General features: G+C 41.7%; 1 protein-coding gene across 1 annotated transcript in view; it reads left to right on the forward strand.

Annotated features, from left to right (window-relative positions):
* The first annotated feature begins 297 nt into the window (after nt 1-297).
* Nucleotides 298-27,423, forward strand: part of macrod2 (mono-ADP ribosylhydrolase 2) — an 897,762-nt gene continuing 870,636 nt past the window's right edge. Inside the window, exon 1 of the mRNA XM_041212085.1 lies at nt 298-488. Within this exon, the coding sequence (XP_041068019.1) occupies nt 464-488 (25 nt within the window). The 5' untranslated portion in view covers nt 298-463. The remainder of the gene's footprint in view (nt 489-27,423) is intronic.

Raw genomic sequence — 27,423 nt, forward strand, 5'->3', positions numbered from 1 at the left:
CTCAAACAGCATAATAAATAAATATATATACATAAATATCGATCTACAAAAGGCCGGAGTGAGCATTCGCTTTCCTCATCTCTGCCCGGACTGAAATCCTTTCTCGCCCCTGATAAATCGCGCGAAGGGAAATTTGTCAGCCCGGAAAACTTGCGAAGGCGGCGCAACTGCGCTTGATAAAAGGTATCCTTACCAATGGCGTGCGGGATAGCGATGATCGACGGTTGCAGCCACCAATGGGCGTCAGGATAATGAGGAGGCCCCGCCCTCTCCCCTTCGGTGGGTGGGGCCAAAGCGTCCAGCTTGGTTGAGGGGGAGGTGCTGCTGTTGGAGAAGAGGCGGCTAGACCAGGAGTGGGATTAAGATATCAGCTGAATAAGGCACTGGGTTTCTTGTCACATCGCTCTCGGGACATCAACAGTGTCAGCGGACAGGGAGCCAGATAAAAGAAGAAGGGGAAAACATGCCGAAAGAGAAGAAATCCACAGGTGGGTGTGTGTTTTGGAAGCCGGTCTCTCTCCCTCCATCTGTCAGAGGGAGGAAAACCTCCTGTCATCTTCGTCTTCTCCTCACTTTTGTCTTCTCTAACGGGGGAAGAACGAGGGTCTCAAGCCTGGCTGGCTGGGGGGCAAGGCTTCTGGTTGCCATAGGAGAAAACTAGGCCTTGAAGCCCAGTCTGTCAAAAGAAAGGAGCTAAAAACACGCACACTTGCAATAGCTACACCTCACGCTTTTTCAATCTACCCTAGTGAGCAGCTGTCTACCAGTGAGCAGATTTCTTTGTCTTACACAGTGATTTTTCCCCCATTAATGTGTTTTCCAAATACGCTTGGCACTTGTAAGTGTCAGGCAGTGAATTCGCCTGGATTCGTGATGCAGAATTTTCCTATCTAAGTTTGTGCCTCTTCTGAGGCCAGTGATTTTATATATATGTCTGTGCCTGGAAGGAATGTCTGTCAACATTCCCACATGGAATTAGGACATTGTAGGCTCAGATTAAAGGAGACTAGGGCTGTAAATGGGAATTACACCTGCCCTGTGTAGACATTTTAGTAGGGACCTCTACTGCAGTCAGTTTGAAGGGACAATGTTGAAAATATAATGGTAGTGGTCTTTAACTGAGGTGTAATGTAGGTATGGATTATATTATGCATGATCACTAATTCAATTGGACTTCCTTTGGGACACAAATGAGCTGTGAGTTCACATGAGATGAAACCCAACAGTATTCTGAGGTTGCATTTCAGTCTTTTGTCTTTTTTTTTGAGGTATTGCTGTTATGCATTTTAAAGGCTTTTTCAATTCTTTGTATATAGTATGATGTAAATTGGATTTGACTGATGTTTACCCTGGGGGTACCTCAACTGCCATGCAATTTTGTGTACTATTGTAAGTTCTTTCCCAGAGCAGTTTACTCATTTTCATCAAACACAAAAACAGAAAATGCTGGAAAAACTCAGCAGGTCTGACAGCATCTGTGGAGAGAGAAACAGAGTTGATGTTTTGAGTCCATATGACTCTTCTCACGGACTCAAAACGTCAACTCTGTTTCTCTCTCCACAGATGCTGTCAGATCTACTGCGTTTTTCCAGCATTGTTTTTGTTTCAGATTTCCAGCATCTGCAGTATTTTGCTTTTACTCATTTTTATGTCCAGGGCAGCTTGCGTTTATTGCAGAAAAGAGAAGTCTGGACATAATTTAGCAACCAAAATGCGCAATGACTGCAAGCATATTATGAGGCAACAACACAGAAGAATGCTTCAGCTTGTGTGTGGTGTGTGTGTGTGTGCTTGTGCATCCCAAATCTGTTTGTCAACATTACAAAATAAAATAAGGATGTCACAGGCTCGGCTGATAGGAAAAGTGGGTTGTTACTGAGAATCCAAACCAGTTTTGTTGACTTGCAAAATTTCTATATCTGTTAACTGTTAATCTTTGACATATAGTAATAGAATTAAGCCATTCAGATGTGAAACATACAAATTATTTGTAGATTTTCTTTATCTGTTAAAAATATGATAGCAGTGGTAAACAATCTTGCTTAATGATGAAATGAAAACAGAAAGCTCAGCAGGTTTGGCAGCATCTGCGGAGAGACAAACAGAGTTAACGTTTCAAATCCAATATGATTCTTCTTCAGAACTGAAGAGAGGTTGAAATGTGATGGGTTTTATGAAGTTGAAAAAGTGAGGGAGGGGCAGGTAGAATAAAGAGGAAAGCCAGGGATATCTTAAGGGATGGGAGAGATTAAATGAGAAAGATATCATGGAACAAAAGGCAATGGGAGTGTTTAATGCTTGTGGTAGTGTAGTTACGCTTGCGGTCTCTATGTTGGTACACTGGGAGATTAAACGTGACTGGGTGACTGCTTTGCGAAACACCTCCACTCAGTCCACAAGCATGACCCCAACCTTCCGGTTGCTTGCCATTTTAATTCACCATCTTACTCTCATGCTCATATTTATGTCCTCAGCCTGCTGCAATATTCCACTGAAGCCCAACATGAGTATGAGGAACAGCACTTCCTCTTCGGACTAGGCACTTTACAGCCTTCTGGGCTTAACATTGTGTTCAACAACTTCAGATTGTGAACTTTGCCCTCCATTTTAATTTTTTTTGTTGAGTGTTCACATTTCTGTACCTTGTTTTCATGCTTTTGCTTTCACACATAGCTGTCCTTTATTTTGCCTTTTAACACTTAGCCTGGACCAGTGCTTTGTTTCTTCAATGACTCTGCCTTTTTTTGCCATCTGTTCCATGACAGTTTTGTCATTTAATCTCTCCTGCCCTCTAACCTATCCTTGACCTTCTCTTTTACTCCACCTACCCATCCTCTTCTCCCCCCACCTATCAACAGCATAAAACCCTCACATTTCTACCTCTCTTCAGTTCCTAAGAAGAGTAATATTGGATTTGAAACATTAACTCCGTTTCTCTCTTCACAGATGCTGCCAGACCTGCTGAGTTTTTCCAGAACTTTCTGCAGTATTTTGCTTTTACTTAATGATGAGTAGGGAGTGAAAATTATTGGCATGGTGGGAAATTACTTGCAGGTACTATACTATTGTGATGTCTTATATTTATAACTTGTATCTTTCCTGCTGGCATGCTGCTGATTTTTTTAAGTTTTCAATTTTAAAAGTAATGAATAGCTTGTCTTGTCTTGTCTTGTATGGTGACTTTCTTGATATGATATATTGATAGTTTCATTATCTAAGTAATATAAAGTTCTGTTCCTTGCCATGATCATAAGTTAGTGACTCTGGTACTGAATGTGTCACTGAGTTCAGTTTTCTCCTGTGTCTGACATTGGCCTTGCCAACACTTTGCTTTAGCCAGGCCTCACTGCCTACTGCTCTGGAAGTTAACTGTGTTGTACTTGAACCTGGATACAGAACAACCATAAGGGACAAGGTACAACCTCGATGTTTTACTAGCTTTCTGTTCTCCTCTCTTACCTGAGATTAATCCGTATTGATGGAATGAAAGCCAATTCTGTTTGGTGTCTGTGAGACTCCTACATGAAATGAATTCAACCAATCTTAATCTGACTCGTATTAATATGAGTCCACAGCCTAAACTGCACCAATTCTGGCTTCTCATTCAGAGGCAATACGAATGTTTACCGTTGGGAAATTGAATTCCACACGTGCTCTTCTGAGGCTGCACTTAAAACTTGGTAGAATATTGTAGAATATTACTGTATCTTACATGCAAGATATCTGATTTGGAACTGCTTGATGTTGATCCTGAAAAGAGAAATAGTGTCCCATTTCTCTGTGCATATTTGATCAGCGCAAAAAATAATGAAGGTGGAGGGAGAATGTAAATTAGTTTCCAGGATTTTTCCAGCCAAGAGGAAGATGACATCCAGTCGTAGTAGTTATATTGTGAAGGAACCTGAGATTGGAACCATGAATGCTTCATTTTTCCAGTTTTCTTCGACAGTATTTTTCCCCTCCCTTCCTCCTAAAGGTACTAAAAAGCATGGTTCTTTGGTTCACGTAAGCTTTGATGATGAACATTGGTTATACAGTCAATGTTACTGCACTGGGATCATGGCTCAGGCTTGTCTATTTTGAATTAATTGCTCACTCGGAGAGCTGATAAAGACGTGATTGTCCAAATGGGCCTCCTCCTACACTGTAACAATTCTATGATTTTGTGATTCATCCTTAATTTAGGGTTATGAAGTTTTCATTTCGGCACAGTTACTCATTCTTCTGTAAATCCACTTCCTCGTATGTTTGAACAGAGGACATAGGGAGAAACTGTTCCCATTGGCAGAAGAATCATGAACCAGAGGTCACTGATTTAAGGTGATTGGCAAAAGAAGCAATGGCGACATAAGGAAAGATCATTTTAAGCAGCAATTGGTTATAATGTGGAATGTGCTGCCTGAGAGTGTGCTGGAGACAGACTCCATCATGGCTTTCAAAAGAGAATTGGATAATTATCTGAAGAGAAAAATTTGCAGGGCGAGAGGGAAGTGGGACTAGCTGAGTTGCTCTTGCAGAGTTTGCACAGACAAGATGGGCCAAATGGCCTTTTGTGCTGAAACGATTATATGATTCCATGATTCTTGGTCTGTACAGTTCAACTAAACTGAGCAAATAGGTAACTACCACTATAAATTGTGATTAAACATTATAGATATGACAGAAGTCACACTGTTGTTTGAACAATGTGAATTTTTAGCCACTTTTCTTAACTGTGTTTAACATGTCTTAAAATTTATGTCCACATAAAGTAGGATAAATACAATCTGACCAATTACCCCATCCCACCCCCTGCCATTAGTCTGTTCTCAATCATCAACAAAATGATAGAAGATGCCGTTGAACATGTTAACAAGCGACACTTGCACAGCAATAACCTGCTCACCGATGCTCAGTTTGGGTTCCGCCAGGGTCATTCAGCAATAGAACGCTAGACAGCTTTGGCCCAAACATGGACAATAGAGCTGAATTCCAGAGGTGAGGTGAGAGTGATTGCCCTTGACATCAAGGGAGTGTTTGACTAAGTGTAGCTTCACGGAGCCCTAGAAAAATGGAAGTCAATAGGAATTGTGGGGGAAAACTCTCCATTGGCTGGGATCATACCTTGCACAAAGGAAGATGGTTGTGTTTGGAGGCCAATCATCTCAGCCCCAGGGCATTGCTGCAGAAGTTCCTCAGGGTCGTGCCCTCGGCTGAACCATCTTCATCTGCTTCATCAGTGATCTTTCCTCCATGATAAGGTTAGAGTGAGGATATTCCCTGATGATTGCAAAGTTTTCAGTACCATTTGCAACTGCTCAGATGCAGAAGCAGTCCGTGCCCACATGCAGCAAGACCAGGACGAATTTCAGGTTTGGGCTGATAAGTGACAAGTAACATTTCGGCAATGACCACCTCCAACAAGAGAGAGCCTAACAATCTCTCCTTGACATTCAATGACATTACCTTCACTGAATTCCACTGCTATCAACATCCTGAGATACACACTTGATCAGAAACTTAACTGGACTAAAGATATAAAAACTGCGGCTACAAGAACAGATGAGGGGTTGGGAATTCTGCAGAGAGTAAGTCACCTCCTAACTCCCCAAAGTCTGTCCACCACCTACAAGACACAAGTCAGGTGTTTGATGGAATACTCTCCAGTTGCCTAAGCGAGTGGAACTCCAGCAACACTTGAGAAGCTCAACACCATCCAGGACAAGGCAGCCGCTTGATTGGCAGCCAATCCACCACCTTCAATGTTCACTCCTCCACCACAAGCGCACAGTGGCAGCAGTGTGTACCATCTACAAAATGCACTGCAGCAATTTGCAAACCCTGATTTGAAGCACCTTCCAAACCCGCAACCCCTACCACCTTAAAGGACAAGGACAGCAGACACATGGGAACACCATCACCTGCAAGTTCCCTTCCAAGTTGCACATCATCCTGACTTGGAACTGTATTGTGGTTCCTTCACTGTTGCTAGGTCAAAATCCTGGAATTCCCTCCTTGATGACATCATGAGTGTACTCACAACAGATGGACCTTCTCAAGGGGAAATTAGGGTTGGGCAACAAATGCTGGCCTTGCCAGCCAAGCTCACATCTGAAGAATGAATTCGAAAAAAGCTGTAGATTCCAAAAGTACAGAAAACTTTGTATTTTAGAGGAAGCAGTAACAATATGAATTTCTATGACCTGGATTATTATTGTTCGGAGAGATGGCGGGAGGTGATTTTTACAGAAGCAATTTTTCTTCCTCATCACACCACACCCATTTTCAATGTGCCATTTGTGTTGCTGTGTATTTTTCTACAGGAATGTTAGCTTCCCCGGAATCCTGACCCTAAGTCCTGGTTGCACATTATTCTCACTGGCCTATATTGTCTCCATATTTCTCAACAAATTGAATTTATAAATCTCGTCTTCTAACCTGTCCATGATCTTGTCCCTTTCTGTTCTCCAGTTTTATACTCCCTTCTGCACCCTTATGACTTTTGGCTCTGGCCTTTTGTGCACCCACTCCTCTCTCTGCTACCAGTAGCAGCAGAGCTTCCAGCTACCTGACCCCTATCCTATGAACACCACCCAGCCCCACCAACTCATCTCAAATGGCTCCATCTTTGCATAGCTCTTCCCTCCCCCAGAAACCTTCTTAACACCCAGCTTACTGACCGACCATCACTTCTTGTGTTTCCACCTATGGCTCATTCATTATTCTATTCTATTTATCTTTTTTCTAACCTCTAAACTATATTTTTTATGTTAAAGTTGCTTTACAAATGGGAATTATTCTAGACTGGAATTAAAATATATTCAATATATATATGGGAAACCTCTTTGGCGAGCCACAAATTTAATATATAAAACACTTTATTGTAAGCATCTAAGTTACCAGTTTGGTAACTCAAATATTTCTGGTATTGATACAGTGTGATTGCAAACATGTGACATAGTGTTAGCTATATCTCCACACAAATAAGCAAGCCCCTTGTAGGCAGTCACATTTTTTGTGACACTGCGAGAGTGATGACTTCTCCATTAACATAATTTATGGGATAGTTCTGAATTGATCGTGAGATATTAAATATATATTTAAAAAGTTTGTATTAGATTTTTAGGGATCTAATGGTACAACATCTTTTGTGACACGACTGAGATTGGAGGTTTGAAGATATTTGCTGACTTTAAGGATCTTGAATATGAAGTGTTTCAATAGATCTGCCACTAGATTTCAAAAATAGTCAGCATTAACACTTTAGTGTGCAAAATGGCCACCTGTGACTGGGCATGAGATCTTTACAAAACGAGGATATTTGAAGTATTGGTCATTAATCAGATTGTAAGCTTTTGTGATAAGACCGTCTTTCGTGGAAACATTTTTGTTGGCAAAGTTTTCACAAACACATTTGCAGCAAATGATATACTAATATCTATGGTGTGGACACCATTTGGGGTAGCAAAGCCAAATGAAACCATTAATTTTTTTTCTGTTGCATAATATCTAATATTGTATTATCGATCGAACACACGCAAACCACCAGTTTCCTAAGAAAGCTGTTTTGTTAAATGTATCGTAAATGCAGAAAAAGAAAGAAGAGAATTGGTGATTTAAAGATTTTTTGCATCTTTGAACCAAAAGAGCTAAATCTCAGCAGTGTGGTGCTGCTGATGTATACGTGTACAGATGGGAAGCAAGTACACAGTCCCCATCAATAAAGCAGGTTGCAATTTTGAAGAATATTATTATGCACGAGTCGCCTCCCGCCAATATATCTTGTAAGACATTAATTGAGCACAATCTCTTTGTTTAAAAAACTGTCATGGGTGAGAGCTAATCACAACACATCTTTTACAGCCCAAATAACTCCAACACTGAGTTGCAATTTCTAGAATTTGCTTCCAAGGAGCTGATGATTGGAAGCCTAGAGTTGATCTTGAGGGAACACAACATTAGAAACTGTGAGCCTAGTTTAATGGTAAATTTACAAATCCAGATCATTTCCAAACTTTGTTTTTAACTTCCTTTCTGTTCTGATTTTGCAAACTAGCTGATATGAATGTTTAAAAAATTGATTATTATTCAGCAAAACCTTGACAATTAAAAATCAGTGGGGTTTATAGGGAACACTTGCAATGATAATTCAGGGAAATAGCATATGGATAAAAGGCACAATTAATCAGCATACCACAGTGAATTTGAATCCATTCATGTTGGTTTTTACAAATTTGTTCTTTCATGGGATATGGGTGCTGGCAGGCCAGCATTTATTGCCCATGCCTAATGGTTACATGAATTATGTCTACTTCCATATCCAGGAAGTAACCTATGGAAAATAAGCTTATGCAGGCTCAACTGAGGACGCAAACTCGCAATGCAAAACTTCCCATTCCTGCCAATCTTTCCAAGAGATCACCTAAATGTTTGGAGTGGCGAACTAGAAAAACATTTTTAGCCCACCGGAGTGCCCTGTTGACATCAGTCAATTGTGACAGGACACTGCTTTATTCACTGTCTAACCTGTGCTGCACCTGACCTGGGATTGTTTGATGCTGACATTGGGTGCCAAGAATTGACAAGTGTCTGTATTCTATTCTCCATCGCTGATATTCTCTCCACCTCTGCAAAGTTAAACATGTTTAGCAGTCTCCTGGTGTAAAATGAGCGTATTAAAACGTTTCTGTGTAAGTGTATTAACACATTCTCAAGGACTACCTGTTCCAATTTCTTGAAGCTAATCAAAGGGAAAATGGTTCAACCACTGGTGGTGCATTTTATTAAATTACAGCAACTGAATCAATGTGTTACTAAGTGGCAAATACAAAGGAAATACAGAATGTGGGATTCTTGAGGCTGGCCATGATTGAGTAAACAGAAAGCTGAATTCCAATTTCAAAATAGGTGGTGTAATAGTTGCATGTTGACTTGTACACTGGCCCAGAAAAAGATTGATGGCATCAGTGCTCAAGTTCCGTTTTGAATCATTGGAAACATGAGTGAGTTGTGCATTGGATTTTGTATTACACTGTGAGGGTCTCAATATTTAATACAGAATTTGTTATTACATTTATTTAACATGTCTTTCAGCCCAAATGCTTATTTCCATACACTCTCAACATACTGAATGTTTCACTCCAAGCCCTATAAATATTCAGTGTGTAGGAATCTAGCTACTTAATGAACATCATATGATGTGCTGCATGAGAGCTATATTTATATTTATAAAGAGTATCGAAGTGTGCAGGAGGAGCTCAGTTTAATGCTATCAGATTAACTTATTATTGACATCAGTTGGAAGATGAGAATCACTGAATACTACAGCACCAGAAGGCCATTCAGCCCAGACAAAAGTGTCTGTGCTGGATCTTTTCTAAAGCCAGCCACCCAGCTCCCTAAAAGATAAAAGAAATTATTCTTCTGGATTTTGTGGTCAAACAGAGGCTACTTCAACAGATATGGCTTCTGTATAATTGGCTCAAAGAAAGCCAAATGAAAGGGATTTAACTATTTCTGTTTTTTGTGTCTGATAGCACAATATGGTCATGAAAACAAAATAATTAGTGAATTTATGCTACTTTGGCGTTCACAGGTTTACCTTTTCTCGGTTCAGTTACTTATTTCTAAATTGCCAAAAATAAATAATACATCTTTGCTGTCCTGTATTATACAGTTGTTACCACTGGCTATGACAGTTCAATAAAATGAGTTAGTATATAAAGAATTGTTGTTGAGCTCAGCTGCATCATAAATAAAACTGTAGTCATAAATGGTAAACCCTGTTCCTGTTCTTCTAAGTGGATTTTAGTTTCTTCCTGCAGGTAATATATTAAGCATTTTGTTTTCTTTCTTCCTCCTTTTTTATTTGGCTCCATATCACATTTTAGTTGTTACAAATTCTCCTTTTCTTCTTCTCTTGAAATTTGAGAATTGATGAGTGATTCATTTGTTTTTTTCCATTCATTTATGTGGGACCCTGTGACTTGAATATGCAATGCTATGGAATGAATAAATGTGTTTTTTCTTTTCTAGGTAAACATACTTAGATGGAGGTTTCCTGCTTACTGTAGTGACCTAGTTTGAGTGATCACAAACTTGCGATATTGGGTTTGTGAAATTAGATCAAACCAGTAGACTTACTCTGTAGATTACACAAGAGTTTTGTTGTACTTCTGTGTTTTAAGCTGCAAGACAGAAACTGGTGGTGCATATTAAAGTGATGGGCCATTAATTTCATTGTTTCATTGCCTTTCTAACAGAGCAGAGCACGGTGTGCACAAAGCAAATTTAGTCATGACAAATTTTTAGATAGAGAGTCTGCCAATATTTTTAATAATGAAAAGGAATATGCTGAAGTATTTTCCACCAGCAAGAATCACTTTGAAATTGGAGGTATTCGATAGGGGTATATGAATTTTGAGCTCTTGGCGTAACGTGACATGTGAGTGCCCACTCCTGCTTGCTTGCATACAATCCGTTTTTACTGTTGTTTTGCAGAATGCTTTGCATGGAGTTTCTCTATGATAGAATTGTCAGAAGTAAAATTTTAGATCTGAGAATCTGGAAAATGTATAAGTATTGTTTTGAAAAACCAATACATGTCATTTTCTAGAACAATCAATTGTAGTAAAGGAGATCTTTTTGTTGACTTTAGAGGAGTAACCACTTTGATCAGGTTAAACCATGATTGTATCATTGCAGCCACCTCCAGTCTGACCTTGTCTTTCCGTCTATGCCCTTTGCCAAAGAAACAAGAGGCTCTGTGCAGGCCAGAATCTTCATCATTTCTTGTCACTCTAACTGAGAATTCACAGTGAGATTGTGCATGTATTTTGTTAACGTTAAGTAAACGATTGACCCATTATATGGAGTCTACAGCACAGTAGCAGGCCATTCAGCCCAACTGATCTATTCAGGCATTTATGTTCCACACAAGCCTTCCCCAAACCGCTCTTCAAGTAATGCTGTCAGAGGATAACCTTTTATTACTTTCTCTTTCACTTGCTTATCTTGCTTTCCTTTAAATGCTGTTTAAAATGGTTTTGTTTTAATAATTGAAACCATGGCCTGAATTTTCCCGTTAGCGATTTGGGGGTGGGGCCTGCTCGCCCCTGGCGAGGAACCCCCGACGTCATCCCGGTTCCTTTAAATTTTTAGGAAGGCGGGTGGACAGCAGACCTGTCAATGGCCAATTATGGCCAATAACAGGCTAATTAAGATAATTAAAGACCTGCTCGTCCAACCTTAAGGCCGGCGGGCAGGCCAGGAGCATCAATGGGCTTCTAATAAAGCATGAAACCTCATCCACTGGCAGAATGAGGTTTCATGTCCATTTTTAAAAAGTCTAATCAAGGTAATGTCATTTTTATTAACGTGTCCCATCTCGTGTGACATTGTCACATGAGGGGGACATGTTAATAATTTTTAATTTTTCTATTTTTGACTTTTCTTACCTGTCACTAATCTTCCTGAGACAGGACTTTGCCTCAGGGAGCAGTGCGCTCTTTCATGCGCATGCGTGAAAGAGCGCACTTTGACAGATGGGGAATCCCTCCCCCCCACCGCACAAGAAGCGCATAGCGCTTCCCATCGGGGATTGCTGGGCGGGCCTTAATTAGCTCGCTCACTCAAAATGGCGGCAGGCCCCGTTTCGGTGGCAGGGGTCAGCTGTCCGCCCGCTGCCGAGCCGTAGGGCCTGCCTGCCATGTGAGGGCAAAATTCTGCCCCATGTTTCTTTTCCTCTGCTGTTTGATGTCTTCCTGTTTTCTTTAATTTTTGCTTTCCTTGTTTTCCCTTCTTTTGCATTTTCTTACCTTTTCAGTATTGTATCTGTTCTCTTCTTCTATTTTGACATTTGGGTCAGGTTCTCTCCCCCCTTGTCCAGTCTCTTGCCACCTACTTCCGCGATTCTTCTGACGCTTTATATCATCTCAACATTTTCCAGTTCCCTGGCCCCAACAGCTTCCTCTTCACCATGGATGTCCAATCTCTCTACACCTCCATCCCCCACCGGGATGGTCTGATGGCTCTCCACTTCTTCCTCGAACAGAGGCCTGAACAATCCCCATCCACCATCACTCTCCTCCATCTGGCTGAACTTGTCCTCTCACTGAACAATTTCTCCTTAAACTCGTTTCACTTCCTCCAAATAAAAGGTGTGGCTATGGGTACCTGCATGGCCCCAGTTATGCCTGTCTCTTTATGGGGTATGTGGAACATTCCTTGTTCCAGAACAAAAACAGAATTACCTGGAAGGTAATTCTGTTTTTGTTTTGGATTTCCAGCATCCGCAGTTTTTTTTAATTTTTTTTTGTTTTTATTCCTTGTTCCAGTCCTACTCAGGCCCCCTCCCACAACTATTTCTCTGGTACATTGATGACTGCTTCGGTGCCGCTTCCTACTCTTGTCTGGACCTGGAATACTTTTGCTTCCAATTGCTACCCCTCCATCATTTTCACATGGTCCATCAATGACACTTCCCTTCCCTTCCTTGACCTCTCTGTCTCTATCTCTGGTGATAGACTGTCCACCAATATTCATTACAAGCCTACTGACTCCCACAGCTACCTCGACTACAGCTCCTCACACCCTGCTTCCTGTAAGGACTCCATCCCATTCTCTTAGTTCCTTCACCTCCGGCGCATCTGTTCTGATGATGCTACTTTCCAAAACTCTGACATGTCTTCCTTCTTCCTTAACCGACGTTTTCCACCCACGGTGGTTGACAGGGCCCTCAGCCGTGTCCGGCCCATCTCCCGCGCATCCACCCTCACACCTTCCCCTCCCTCCCAGAACCATGATAGGGTCCCCCTTATCCTCACTTATCACCCCACCAGCCTCCGCATTCAAAGGATCATCCTCTGCCATTTCCACCAACTCCAGCATGATGCCACCACCAAACACATCTTCCCTTCATCCCCCCCTGTCAGCAGTCCGTAGGGACCGTTCTCTCCAGGACACTGTGGTCCATTCCTCCATCATCCCTTACAGTTCAGCTCCTCCCATGGCACCTTCCCATGCAACCGCAGAAGGTGCAACACCTGCCCCTTTATTTCCCCCCTCCTCACCGTCCAAGGGCCCGCACACTCCTTTCAAGTGAAGCAGCACTTCACTTGCACTTCCCTCAATTTAGTCTACTGCATTCGCTGCTCCCAATGTGGTCTCCTCTACATTGGAGAGACCAAATGCAGACTAGATGACTGCTTTGCGGAACACCTTCGGTCTGTCAGCAAGCATGACCCAGACCTCCCTGTCACTTGCTATTTTAACACACCACCCTGCTGTAATGCCCACATGTCTGTCCTTGGCCTGCTGCAATGTTCCAGTGAAACTCAAACCAAACTGGAGGAACAGCACCTCATCTTCCGATTAGGCACTTTACAGCCTTCCAGGCTTAACATTGAGTTCAACAACTTCAGATCATGAACTCTCTCCTCCATCCCCACCCCCTTTCCGATCCCCTTTTTTCTAATAATTATTATATATTTTTCTTTCCCCACCTATTTCTATTATTATTTTAAAATTTATTTCCATCCATTGTATTATCTCCACCTTTTAACCTATTTCGATCCCTTCACCCCACCCCACCCCCACTAAGGCCATCTGTCACTTGCTCAACACAAAAATAGAATTACCTGGAAAAACTCAGCAGGTCTGGCAGCATTGGCGGAGAAGAAAAGAGTTGACGTTTCGAGTCCTCATGACCCTTCAACAGTTCTGCTGAAGGGTCATGAGGACTCGAAACGTCAACTCTTTTCTTCTCCGCCGATGCTGCCAGACCTGCTGAGTTTTTCCAGGTAAATCTGTTTTTGTTTTGGATTTCCAGCATCCGCTGTTTTTTGTTTTTATCTGTCACTTGCTCATCCTGCTTTCTACCCTTAATGTCACCATTAGCACATCCTTTAGCTAATATCACCACTGTCAACACTCTTTTGTCTATGACATCTTTGCCAATCTCTCCTTTGCCTCTACATATCACTGGCCTTCTATCCAGCTCCACCTGTCCCACCCCCCTTAAACAGCTTATATTTCACCTCATTTCTATTTCTCTTCAGTTCTGATGGAGAGTCATACGGACTTGAAATGTTAACTCTGTCTTCCTCTCCACAGATGCTGTCAGACCTGCTGAGTTTTTCCAGCTATTTTTGTTTTTGTTTCAGATTGCTCAGTAGGTTCAGTGATAGACTGAAGGTCAGAAAGTCTTGTTTGGGTCTGAATTCCAGTAGGGTTAATTTTGCCTAATAAAACATTGGTCCTGCGATTTTTGGATGTGGGGAGAAACGCGGATACTGTTTCTTTCCCTTAGTTGATGGATTAGATCTATCATCATTATGTATTTGGATCAGACCACTGTGCTCTGGTTATCATCTTTCATGCTAGTAAAAGGCATATTGAGCACGGATGCCAAGATAATTTCCACACAGTGTGGTCAAGACACGGGATTACCTTTGTTGGAGAGAGTAGTGGGTCGACGCAGAAAGCCTAAAAACGTTTAATGCCGTATTTTATCTTGGTATGGATCAGTTCGGATATTGGAAGGTTGCTGTGCATTTGATATTTTGTGTAGCTTCTTCATCTGTGCATCACAGTGCACATCCATGTTTTCATGAGTCTTTGAATCTGTTGCTGGGCTAAGGGAGTTGGAATTATTAACAGCGTGAGATCCAGTCTACAGGCCTTGTTCTTCCAAAATCTAAAATAGAAAAGTCACTATAAAAGCAATTTTTGTAAAACAGTTGCATACCATAATAGGGGATCTCTAAGAATCTTTTCTAGATGATTGAGCTGAATGGTACAGTTGAAGACCACCTATCTTACATGAGAAATGTGAAGGATAAAACCTAAGGCCTCCTTTAGAAGAATATGTTTGCACACCCACTTTTATTGCAATTGAAAACCGCTCACTGCACTGAACAATTGACAGGCCTACTCTGAGTTGGTGAATAGTGGTCAAGGCTAAATAGTTTTTAGGAAACTGCGATTTTTTTTCTTTTCTTTTCAACAGTGAGAGCAGAGTTTTTTTTTTACTAAATAGAGTTTCGGTGTAGGCAATATCCCAAGGCACTTCACAGAGGAAGAAACTAACAGAAATCTGACCTTTTGTATGGGAACTAAAGAGCTGGGTTTTAAAAGCACATTTCGATCTTTTTTAACGTTGTATTGCAGTACTTGGGCGCTATTTATTGCAGTTAATGAATATTAATTGTTCAGAAGCAAAATATCCTGGATGCTGGAAATCTGAACCTAAAACCAGAAAATGCTGGAAGCCTCAGCAGATCAGGCAGCATCTGTGGCGAGAGGAACAGAGTAGTTAACCTTTTAGGTTGATGACCTTTCATTGGAACTGTTAATAGCAGTTCAGATTAAAAACTAATTACTTTAGTCATTGTTTTAATTATAGCTTGTTAAAATAAAAGGTTCAGGCACTCTGGGAAATGCTTCTGTGAAATTAAATGTTAATGTGGATCTTTTGTCAGTTTTTTAATCGAATACTGGAACATTTCTATCCAGACAACAAAAGGCCTGATCTAGTTCACAAGGATATTTTTTCTAACCCATTAGCATAGTTTGATGCTTTGTTCTGTTTAGACTCCCAAATGGAACCTGTGGTTTTTGCAGTACTTTTTCTTCACACATTGTTGAATGAAGAGTTGGTGGAGGCTTAAACCATAGAAAAGTTATGGCACAGAAAGAGGCCACTCAGCCCATCGTGTCTGCGCCAGCTGAAAAAGAAAAAAATAAAGATCTAACTGTCCATTCTAATTCCACCTTCCAGCACTTGGTCCGTAGCCTTGCAGATTACAGCAATTTAGGAGCAAATGAGTTGAGGGTTCCTGCCTCCACCACCAAACCAAGCAGCAAATTCCAAATACCTGCCACCCTCTGGGTGAAGGAGTTTTTCCTCATCCGCCCTCTATTCCTTTTCCAATCACATTAAATCTGTGCCCCCTGATAATTGACCTCACTGCTCAAGGAAACAGCATCCCTGTCTACTCCATCTCGGCCCCTCATAATCTTGTACACCTTAATCAGCCTTCTCTGTTCCAAGGAAAATTACCCCAGCCTATCTAATCTTTCTGCAAAGCTGCAAGTTTCAAACATTGGCAATATTCTTGTAAATCTCCTCCGTATTCCCTCCAGAGCAGTTATGTCCTTCCTGTAATGTGGCAACCACAACTGTTCACAAAATTCCAGCTGTAGCCTAACCAGTGTTTATACAGTTCCATCATTACAGCCCTGATTTTGTATTCTATATATTCCACATGCTTTCTTTATCACCTTATCCATCTGTCCTGCCACCTGCAGCCCTCCCCAAATGCACTACCTCACACTTCTCTGGATTGAATTCCATTTGCCACTTTTCCACCCACTCAACCAAACCATTGATATAATTCTGGAGACCACAGGTATCCTCTTCACTATCAACTATACAACCAATTTTTGTGCCACCCACATTTAAATCCAAATCATTAATATATTCAACAAACAGCAAGGGCCCCAACACTGAGACTTGTGGAACACCACTGGAAACAGTTTTCCATTCACAAAAACATCCATCAGCCATTACCCTTTGTTTCCTATCGCTGAGCCAATTTTGGATCCAACTCACTACATTCTTCTGTATCCTTTTACTTTTCTGACCAGTCTGCCAGGTGGGACCTTGTCAAATGCCTTACTAAAATCCATGTAGACAACATCCACTGCATCCTCATTAATCCCCCTTGTTACTGCCTCAAAAAATGTGATTAAATTAGTAAGACACAACCTTCCCCTAACAAAAACATGATGACTATATCTGATTAATGCATTCCTTTCTAAGTGCCAGTTTATCCCCTCAGAATTGATTCTAATAATTTTCCCACCACCAGAGTCAGACTGACTGTAATTATTTGGTCTATCCCTCCTCACAACCTTTATAAATAATGGCACAATATTTGCAGACCTCTAATCTTCTGGTACCTCACCTGTACCTAGTGAGGATTGGAAAATGATCCTCCGAGCATCTGATATTTCCTCCATGACTTCCTTCAACAGCCTGGGATACAATCCATCTGGCCCTAGTGATTTGTCCACTTTCAAGGATGTTAGTCCCTCCAGTACATCCTCTCTCACTATGCTTATTGAATCTAATATTTCACACTCCTCCTCTTCTACTAGAATATCTGCATTATTCCTCTCTTTAGTAAAGACAGAGACAAAGTACTCATTGAGAACACAGCCCACATCTTCAGCATCAGTGCACAAGTTACCATGTACATCTCTGTTAGGCCCTACCCTTTATTTAATTATTCTCTTGCTCTTAATGTACTGGTAAATATCTTTGGGCTTTCTTTGATTTTACCAGCCAATATTTTTTCATACCGTCTTTGCTTCTCTAATTACCTTTTTTACTTCACCCCTATAATTTCTAGACTCCTCTAGGCTTTCTATAATAAGTTTTTTTTGTGACTGTTCTAAGCTTTCTTTTTCTGCTTTATCTGACTTTGTATGCTTCACGATAACCAGGGGGCTCTAGATTTGGCAGCAGCGCCCTTTTTTTTTCGTGTCTACACTGTGCCCGTAGAATCTCGCTTTTAAATGCCTCCCACAGACCTGCAACTGATTTCCCTTCAAGTAGTTGTAACCAGTCCACTTTTGCCGGATCACGCCTCAGCTTCATAAAATTTGACTTTCCCCAATTTAGAACTTTTTACAAAAGAAAAACAGAATTACCTGGAAAAACTCAGTAGGTCTGGCAGCACCGGCGGAGAATAGTTGACGTTTCGAGTCCTCATGACCCTTCAACAGAAGTAGGTGAATCCAAGGAAGGGGTGAAATATAAGCTGGTTTAAGGTGTGTGTGAGGGGGAGGGCAGGGGGGTGGGGAGAGAAGTGGAGGGGGTTGGTGTGGTTGTAGGGACAAACAAGCAGTGATAGAAGCAGATCATCAAAAGATGTCACAGACAACAGAACAAAAGAACACTTAGGTGTTGAAGTTGGTAATATTATCTAAACAAATGTGCTAATTAAGAATGGATGGTAGGGCACTCAAGGTATAGCTCGAGTGGGGGTGGGGGGAGCATAAAAGATTTAGAAATATTTAAAAATAATGGAAATAGGTGGGAAAAGAAAAATCTATATAATTTATTGGAAAAAACAAAAGGAAGGGGGAAGAGACAGAAAGGGGGTGGGGATGGAGGAGGGAGTTCAAGACCTAAAGTTGTTGAATTCAATATTCAGTCCAGAAGGCTGTAAAGTGCCTAGTCGGAAGATGAGGTGCTGTTCCTCCAGTTTGCGTTGGGCTTCACTGGAACAATGCAGCAAGCCAAGGACAGACATGTGAGCAAGAGAGCAGGGTGGAGTGTTAAAATGGCAAGCGACAGGGAGGTTTGGGTCATTCTTGCGGACAGACCGCAGGTGTTCTGCAAGGTGGTCGCCCAGTTTACGTTTGGTCTCTCCAATGTAGAGGAGATCACATTGGGAGCAACGAATGCTGTAGACTAAGTTGGGGGAAATGCACGTGAAATGCTGCTTCACTTGAAAGGAGTGTTTGGGCCCTTGGACGGTGAGGAGAGAGAAGGTGAAGGGGCAGGTGTTACACCTTTTGCGTGGGCATGGGGTGGTGCCATAGGTGGGGGTTGAGGAGTATGGGGTGATGGAGGAGTGGACCAGGGTGTCCCGGAGGGAAAGATCCCTACGGAATGCCGCCGGGGGGGTGAAGGGAAGATGTGTTTGGTGGTGGCATCATGCTGGAGTTGGTGGAAATGGCGGAGGATGATCCTTTGAATGCGGAGGCTGGTGGGGTGATAAGTGAGGACAAGGGGGACCCTATCATGTTTCTGGGAGGGAGGAGAAGGCGTAAGGGCGGATGCGCGGGAGATGGGCTGGACACGGTTGAGGGCCCTGTCAATGACCGTGGGTGGAAAACCTCAGTTAAGGAAGAAGGAGGACATATCAGAGGAACTGTTTTTGAAGGTAGCATCATCAGAACGGATGCGACGGAGGCGAAGGAACTGAGAGAATGGGATGGAGTCCTTACAGGAAGTGGGGTGTGAGGAGCTGTAGTCGAGGTAGCTATGGAAGTCGGTAGGCTTGTAATGGATATTGGTGGACAGTCTATCACCAGAGATTGAGACAGAGAGGTCAAGGAAGGGAAGGGAAGTGTCAGAGATGGACCACGTGAAAATGATTGAGGGGTGGAGATAGGAAGCAAAATTAATAAATTTTTCCAACCCGACGAGAGCATGAAGCAGCACTGAAGTAATCATCGATGTACCGGAGAAAGAGTTGTGGAAGGGGGCCGGAGTAGGACTGGAACAAGGAATGTGCCACATACCCCATTAGGAGAAAGGCATAGCTGGGGCCCATGCGGGTACCCATAGCCACACCTTTTATTTGGAGGAAGTGAGAGGAGTTGAAGGAGAAATTGTTCAGCGTGAGAACAAGTTCAGCCAGACGGAGGAGAGTAGTGGTGGATGGGGATTGTTCGGGCCTCTGTTCGAGGAAGAAGCTAAGGGCCCTCAGACCATCCTGGTGGGGGATGGAGGTGTAGAGGGATTGGACGTCCATGGTGAAGAGGAAGCGGTTGGGGCCAGGGAACTGGAAATTGTTGATGTGACGTAAGGTGTCAGAGGAATCACGGATGTAGGTGGGAAGGGACTGGACAAGGGGAGAGAGAAGGGAGTTAAGATAACGAGAAATGAGTTCTGTGGGGCAGGATCAAGCTGACACGATCGGTCTACCGGGGCAGTTCTGTTTGTGGATTTTGGGTAGGAGGTAGAAGCGGGCCATCCGAGGTTGGGCGACTATCAGGTTGGAAGGTGTGGGAGGAAGATCTCAGAGGAGATGAGGTTAGTGACAGTCCTGGAAACAATGGCTTGATGTTCAGTGGTGGGGTCATGGTCCAGGGAGAGGTAGGGGGAAGTGTCTGCGAGTTAGAACTTTTTACCTCTGTTCTATCTTTATCCTTTTCTATAATTATACTAAATCTAACTGTATTATGGTCACTATCTCCATAATGGTCACCCACTGCTATTCATCCACATGCCCAGCTTAACTTCCTAAGATTGGATCTAGAATTGCACTCCCTCTCGGGCTTGTAACGTGCTGGCTAAAAAAAAGTTCTCTTGAATGCAATTCAAGAATTTTGTGCCCTCTGTGCCTATTACATTTTTTGTATCCCAGTTGATATTAGGGTATTAGTCCCCAATATTATTGCCCTATTGTTTTTGCACTCAGAAATTTGCCTACACATTTGCTCATCTATCTCCCTCTCACTATTTGGGGGTCTATAGTACAATCCTAGTAGTGTGGCTGCTCCCTTTTTATTCCTGAGCTCAACCCATATAGCCTCATTTGATGGTCCATTTAGTATATCATCCCTTCTCACAGCTGTTAATGATTCTTTAACTATCATGCTACATCCCCACCCTTTTATTAAGCCCCTCACTATCCTGCCTGAAAACCCTATATCCAGGGATGTTGAGCTGCCATTTTTACCCCTCTAATTCAAGTTTCTGTTATAGCAATTATATGATACTGCCATGTGTCTATCTGTGTTCTCAGCTCATTGGCTTTGTTTGCTATACTCCTTACATTTAAATTAATACCTTTTAACATTGACAAATTCCTGTGCTGTAAATCTTTTGACTTTTACTTCTCTGTCTTTCAGAGTCACATGCTGACTTTCTGTCTCCCACTCCCTGCTCTGGGTTTGACCGATCTGAATCTGCCCTCAGGTTCCCAACCCCTTGCCAATCTAGTTTAAACCCTCCCCAAAAACACGAGCAAATCTCCCTGCAAGGACATTTGTCCTGGTCCTATTCAAAGATTGTTTCTGCGAATTCAACCTTTGCGATATGTGCTTTAATTTGATCTCTGTGACGCCTACCATTAAATATTTGTAAACACTCACTGCTGAGCAAAGATAATTTGCTTTTATACCAAACCAAAATACCTGGAAAAACTCAGCAGGTCTGACAGCATCTGCGGCGAGGAATACAGTTGATGTTTCGAGTCCAAATTACTCTTCACAGAACTAAGGAAATAGAGAAATTAGGTGAAATATAAGCTGTTAGAGGGGGGTAGGACAGGTAGAACTGGATAGGGGGGCAGTGAGAGGTGAAGGCAAAGAAGAGATTGCCAAAGATGTCATAGACAAAAGGACAAATGGCTGTTGATAGTGGTGATGTTATCTAAGGAATGTACTAATGGGGACATTAAGGGTAGCAAGCAGGACAAGCTAGTGGCAGATGGCCCTAGTGGGAGTGGGGTGGGGGGAAGGGATCGAAATAGGCTAAAAGGTGGAGATAAAACAATAGATCAAAATAAATTTTAAAATAGGTGGGAAAAGAAAAACATTTTTTTTTAATTATAAATTATTGGAAAAAGGGGGATCAGAAAGGGGGTGGGGATGGAGGAGCGAGTTCATGATCTGAAATTGTTGAACTCAACATTAAGTCTGGGAGGCTGTAAAGTGCCTAGTCGGAAGATGAGGTGCTGTTCCTCCAATTTGCATTGAACTTCACTGGAACATTGCAACAGGCCAAGTATGGACATGTGGACATGAGAGCAGGGTGGTGTGTTGAAATGGCAAGCGACAGGGAGGTATGGGTCGTGCTTGCGGACAGACCGAAGGTGTTCCGCAAAGCGGTCACCCAGTCTGCGTTTGGTCTCTCCAATGTAGAGGAGACCGCATTGGGAGCAGCGAATGCAGTAGACTAAATTGAGGGAAGTGCAAGTGAAGTGCTGCTTCACTTGAAATGAGTGTGTGGGCCCTTGGACGGTGAGGAGGGGGGAAGTAAAGGGGCAGGTGTTGCATCTTCTGCGGTTGCATGGGAAGGTACCGTGGGAGGGGTTTGAGGTGCAGGGGGTGATGGAGGAGTGGACCAGGGTGTTCTGGAGGGAGTGATCCCTGTGGAAAGCTGCTGCGGGGGATGACGGGAAGATGTGTTTGGTGGTGGATTCATGCTGGAGTTGGCGGAAATGGCGGAGGATAATCTTTTGAATGCGGAGGCTGGTGGAGTGATAAGTGAGGACAAGAAGGACCCTATCTTGGTCCTGGGAGGGAGAGGAAGATGTGAGGGCGGATGCGCAGGAGATGGGCCGGACACAGTGGAGTGCTCTGTCAACCACCGTGGGTGGAAAACCTCGGTTAAGGAAGAAGGAAGACATATCAGAGGAACTGTTTTTGAAAGTGGCATCATCAGAACAGATGCGATGGAGGTGAAGGAACTGAGAGAATGGGATGGAGTCCTTACAGGAAGCGGGGTGTGAGGAGCTGTAGTCGAGGTAGCTGTGGGACATTTTATACATGCTGGTTTCTGGAAGATGGGTATTGGTGAGTCAGTTCCCAGCATTGACACTACTTAAGTATGAATGCCATATCCCAATTGCAGAAATTCAGAAAATGCACAAAATGCTGGTCTATAATGCTGCCACTGAATGAGGGGGCTGGGTTTAATTGTGTACGGCCTGATGGCTTGCTTGCAGTATGTTGATTGCATTTAGTGGATTAGGAGAGCAACTCACTGGAGACTTTTTAATGAAGCTGTTGTAGTTGTTTGACCTGCTGTTCAAAAACAGATCAAATTCAGTGACTACACATATTTTCGAAGCATGGTCATCCATAAACTGTCATTGCCTTATTTGTGATGTACTTGAACATTTACTCTGTGTTGAGTATTTTTTTCATAGACATGGTTTTGGTTTTTAGTGATTTTTGTCTTCCTAGCGTTAGACAATCTTTTAGCTGTTCTATGAGCTATGGTTAGAACATTCTAAGATGTAAATTGGAGCAGCCATGGTTTTCTGTTCCCTCAGTTTTGCCAGAAGTTTCCAATCTTCACTGTTTCTGAGAAGACTGTACTAACTTGAACCCCAAATCCCTTCACTATTCCCCATCACGTAATTTAGCAAAATGTATCTTCTCACATTTACTGACATTGAATCCCATTTATTACATTTTTGTGACCATTCTACCATCTTATCAATAATGCCCTTGGAATCTTTCTTCATATTTCCTATTTTAGTGTTGACTGCAAATTTGAAAACTCCTCTAATTCAAATCCAACTCATTTGTGTAAGCAGTGAACACAGCAGCCCCAACACAGAACCCCACGGGGCACAACCATCCATTTGTAAGCACTCCAAGAAGCTGTCATTACTAATAAGGGAGGCAATAGACAATTGGAGTGTTTTTTTTAAAAACTCAGTTTAGCTCAGAAGAGTCTTACGGACTCAAAACGTTAACTGTATTTCTCTCTCTACTGATGCTGTTAAACCTGCTCAGTTTTTCCAGCATTTTCTGTTTTTATTTCTAATTCTATACCCTGTGTTTCCCCCAGCAGTCTCCTTTGCGATAACTTGTCAAAGGCTTTTTCAAATTGGCACACCAGATCCACTGCGTTTTCTCAGCTCAATAGCTGTCACCACTTCAATGTGCTCCATCCTGTTTGTCAGGCACAATTATTCTTTCTGAAATCCTTTATAGCTGCTTTGGATTGTTTATTCCTTCTCCTTCTAAATATCTAGGTCATTTGATCTTAATTCAAAATTCCAAATTGTCCCCACCACAGTTGTTAAATTGACTTTCCTGTAGTTATCTTGGTTACCTCTGTCTCCCTTTTTGAACATAGGTATTAAATTGGCCACTCACGGATGTTCTAGCTAATAGAATGCTGAAATATAATTTCTAGGGCCTTTGCTGCTTTTTTTCTCTGGATATTTAGTTTATTGTCGGGTATTGGCAGTTCCTGGACCTCAATAAATATATAAAATTAAACCTACTGTAGTCAATTATTAAATATATTAGAAAGCAATCATTGTGGTCACCAAATCTATTATATTCTAAATTCAGTACGTGTAAGCCACTGTCACAGAAAATTCATTTTAGCAGCACCTGCAATTGCTCTCAATCCTATAGGTGGCACAATGCGATAAGAGCTCATGCAAAATAAAATCAAGAAATTATATATTGTACAATAACATGCTTTAACTTTATTCATTGAAATGCCTTTCAGTGCCCACATTAAAGTTTTTACCACAAGCCCTTAAGCCTCTGACAGGTCTGGGTTTATGCTTCATTTTTGCCCAGATGGTGTAAGTTGAATTTGGATCATTGACTGCATCAATATTCAGTTAGTTGGCTGTACTGATGTAATGCTTTTCTTCAATCCAGCAGCTTCAAATAATATTGAGGGGATAAAAAAACACAAATTTCAAAAGCATGGGGTGAACTTTATATTGAATGGAGAGGTCAAGTGTATGAGGCAGAGAAATAAGTGTTCTGACACAACGCCTGGTTTAGCATTTGCATCATGTTCCAAAAACTTTGTACAGTATACAAAACTGACAAAGGAAAAGAAGGTCCAAGGACTGAAAGAGAAGGAGGGTGCCTTCTTCATTTAATGTGTTTAAATGCCAGCTGAATGTTGAAGCCTAATAATTATCTATACAGAATTGCATTGCCAGAAAAAGTCAATGCTTATCCTTTACATTCTAATCTCCAACACCCAGTGAGTGACAGAAAGCATGATCAAAATGGAGAGAGATGCAGGCAGGCATTTTGTTTCCCCAATTTAATTTTCATTTTAAACAAATTGGTTGAATTTTGAAAGCTAGCAAAACCTTTTTGAGAGTAGCAGGTAGGAATGTAGTAGAAGGGAGGGAGGGAAATGATTGAGAAATAAGTGCCTCTGGCCCCATTGGCACTTAATGTGCAGAGGTGGTGAGAGTGAATTAGAACGGTTGGAGAATAAGGGTGAGGTGCGTGAAGTGGAGCAAGGGGGTGGATACAAGGATTGTGGGTGGTTCAAAGGGGAGGAGATGGGGCCAGTAACAGGAATGTTGAGCTGTAGGAAGGGCTGTGATTAATAGAAAAGGGTTTGAGGGGTGGGAAGCATAAGGATTTGGGGGGAGAATGGGAAGGGAGGTGCTGAGGGCCAAATGTTTCCTGCAGAACCCACCCCAATGCAACCTGGTGGCTCTTTATCCTGCCATACCACCTGCCGTATCCCAGACGAAAGGAACACAGTGAATTCAGATGAATGGGAGGGGACAAGTATAACAGAAGAGTAAGACTAAGACGTGGCAACACTAAGACATCAGGGACGCATAAAGAGAGTAACTAGGCTCTCTGACCTATGTGGCATATGCTGTGGAAGATTGACTCACAAAAGATCATTGGACCCCCATTGCAATGCTACCATACCCAACATGGAAATTTTTCTGCCAATATATCAAACAAATAGCAGCCGTCTGCATTCTCCATCAGTGAACACTGTCTATGTAAACTTGTCACATCGTTTTTCCTGACCTTCCCTGTAGCACACCACTGTTGGGAGATGAAACTACGTTTCATTTATTTACTACTACAAAAACAACTTGCATTTATATAGCACCTTTTTAATATAAAGTGCTACATGGGTATAATTCGATTTTTAAAAAAAAGAGACATTGGGACAGGTGAATTAAAATCTACCTCTCAGACAAGTTTTTAAGGAGCATCGTAAACCCCCAAGAGAGAGGTGGAGAGGTTTAAGGACGGGACTCCGGGGAATTAAGATAGCTGGAGGCAAAGCTGCCAGTCATGGGGCCAAGTGAGTAGGAGCGTTGGAGGAATGCAAAGTTCATGGAGAGTTCTAGGGCTGGAGGCAGTTACTGGGGTGTGTGGTGGTGAAGCTACGGAGGGATTTGATGGAGGTTCAGAATTTTAAAATTGACATGTTGTTGGATAGGGAGCCGGTGTTGGTCAGTGAGCACAGTGGCTATGCATGAGTGTGACATGGTGCGGATTATTTTGACAATTTCTATTGTAGGTTTGGACATTTATGGTCAAGATGCAAATATTGGAACAGATGTAAGCTTCAGATTGAGGACTGAATAATGCCCTGGTCCAATTATCCTCCAAACCAGCACCCTTGTTCACTTGAAGGTTACATTTAAGTATTGGTTGCTCGTGTGCACTGACCTGGGAGGCTGAGTTGTTCTTTTTCTTTCAAAAAAATAAATTGCCACATTCAATTTTCTACCAGCTGAAATTTTACAGTAACTTGTGTAAACAGAGAAAAAAAAATTCAACAATTAACACATACTGCATGATGGATTTATTCAGAATCAGGTTTGTCTATGTCTTTTCACTGGGAAATCTTTTTCTCAGAGAAGCCTAATCCTGTAAAACATCACGGTTTGGACTTTCTGGATAGAGCATGAATTATGGGGTAGGAATTTACTGACTCTCCTTTTTTCTTTGATGCCTACTGATCACAGCAAATCCTTGTGGCTCTTCAATTTTGTTCCAGAAATCAGCAAAGTATGTTATAGACCTAGTTACACAGATAGTAGATTGTTCATGCAGATTGTTTATTTAAAGCAGCCATGTACTGTATTTACTGCAGGAACCAAATAAATTACCTCCAGGTGAAGTAGGAACCCTTTAACTTTTTCTGAGATAACTCTCCAAAAGATACTATAATTAATGATTATCTTTCTACAGTCTGTTAAATACGTGACAAATTTCATAGTTGGATTCTTTGGATTTTATTTATATTCTAGCTAGTTACAGAACCTACATTTTGCTTGTGATCAGAACAGTGGTTATTTATAAAACAGATTTAGCTATTTAACTGAGTTATTTAATTACCTGCAGTAGGTAAAGAAAGTACTATTTTGTATACCTTCCAGGAACCAAACAAAAAAACACTTGCTTCACTGTTTGTTGGCAGATGGGGAATGTACAAATCAAAAACAAGGATAGTGCTAGAAAACGACCAATGAAAAACTACTGAGGACTTGTGAAAACAACCAATCCTGAATGATCAGTCAAAAGAATAAAAGAAAGAAGGCAAAAAACTCAAACATGTTTGATAAAGATCTTGTCTTTTTTTTGCCCTCTGAGTCCATATGGCCTTATAAGTTTTTAAATCTAAAAAAGAATTGCAGTAACATTGTTAAATTTAAAATTTGCCCCTGAAGTTGTCTTTTGTGTGTTTGAGTAATTTCTCTTTGTTTTTACTTGAAGGCGATAATTTGAAGATGTAATTGTGACCACCTGTTATCACATCATTTACTTTAGGGTATATGCAGAGTTTCCCATTCTGTGTCCATATGATTTATAGGGTTCTGTTAAAGGGGTTGGAAGTCTGACTCATAGTAGAGAAGTGTGCCTCCTCATGGGGTAAAAATATTTTGCAATTTCTTTTACATTTTCTCAATTACTTGAAAACCATCTCCCCAAGTTTTGTTTTTCATCAATATAGAGGCAGCTAGCGTGAGAGAGAGTAACTCTCTGATATTCGTTTGTTTCTTATAAATTAAATTAAATTAATTGAAGTTTGAAATTTCTCAGATGTTGATTCCCATAAGCTGTTTTGTTCATGTAAGCTAGGAAACGAGTAGAAAATGTCATCATTTTTAGTTAATTAGAGCTTACTGCTACGAGTCACTGTTGATATTTAATACTGTA

This window comes from Carcharodon carcharias, chromosome 2 (genome assembly GCF_017639515.1).
Source record: "Carcharodon carcharias isolate sCarCar2 chromosome 2, sCarCar2.pri, whole genome shotgun sequence".
In the NCBI taxonomy this organism is placed as follows: Eukaryota; Metazoa; Chordata; class Chondrichthyes; order Lamniformes; family Lamnidae; genus Carcharodon; species Carcharodon carcharias.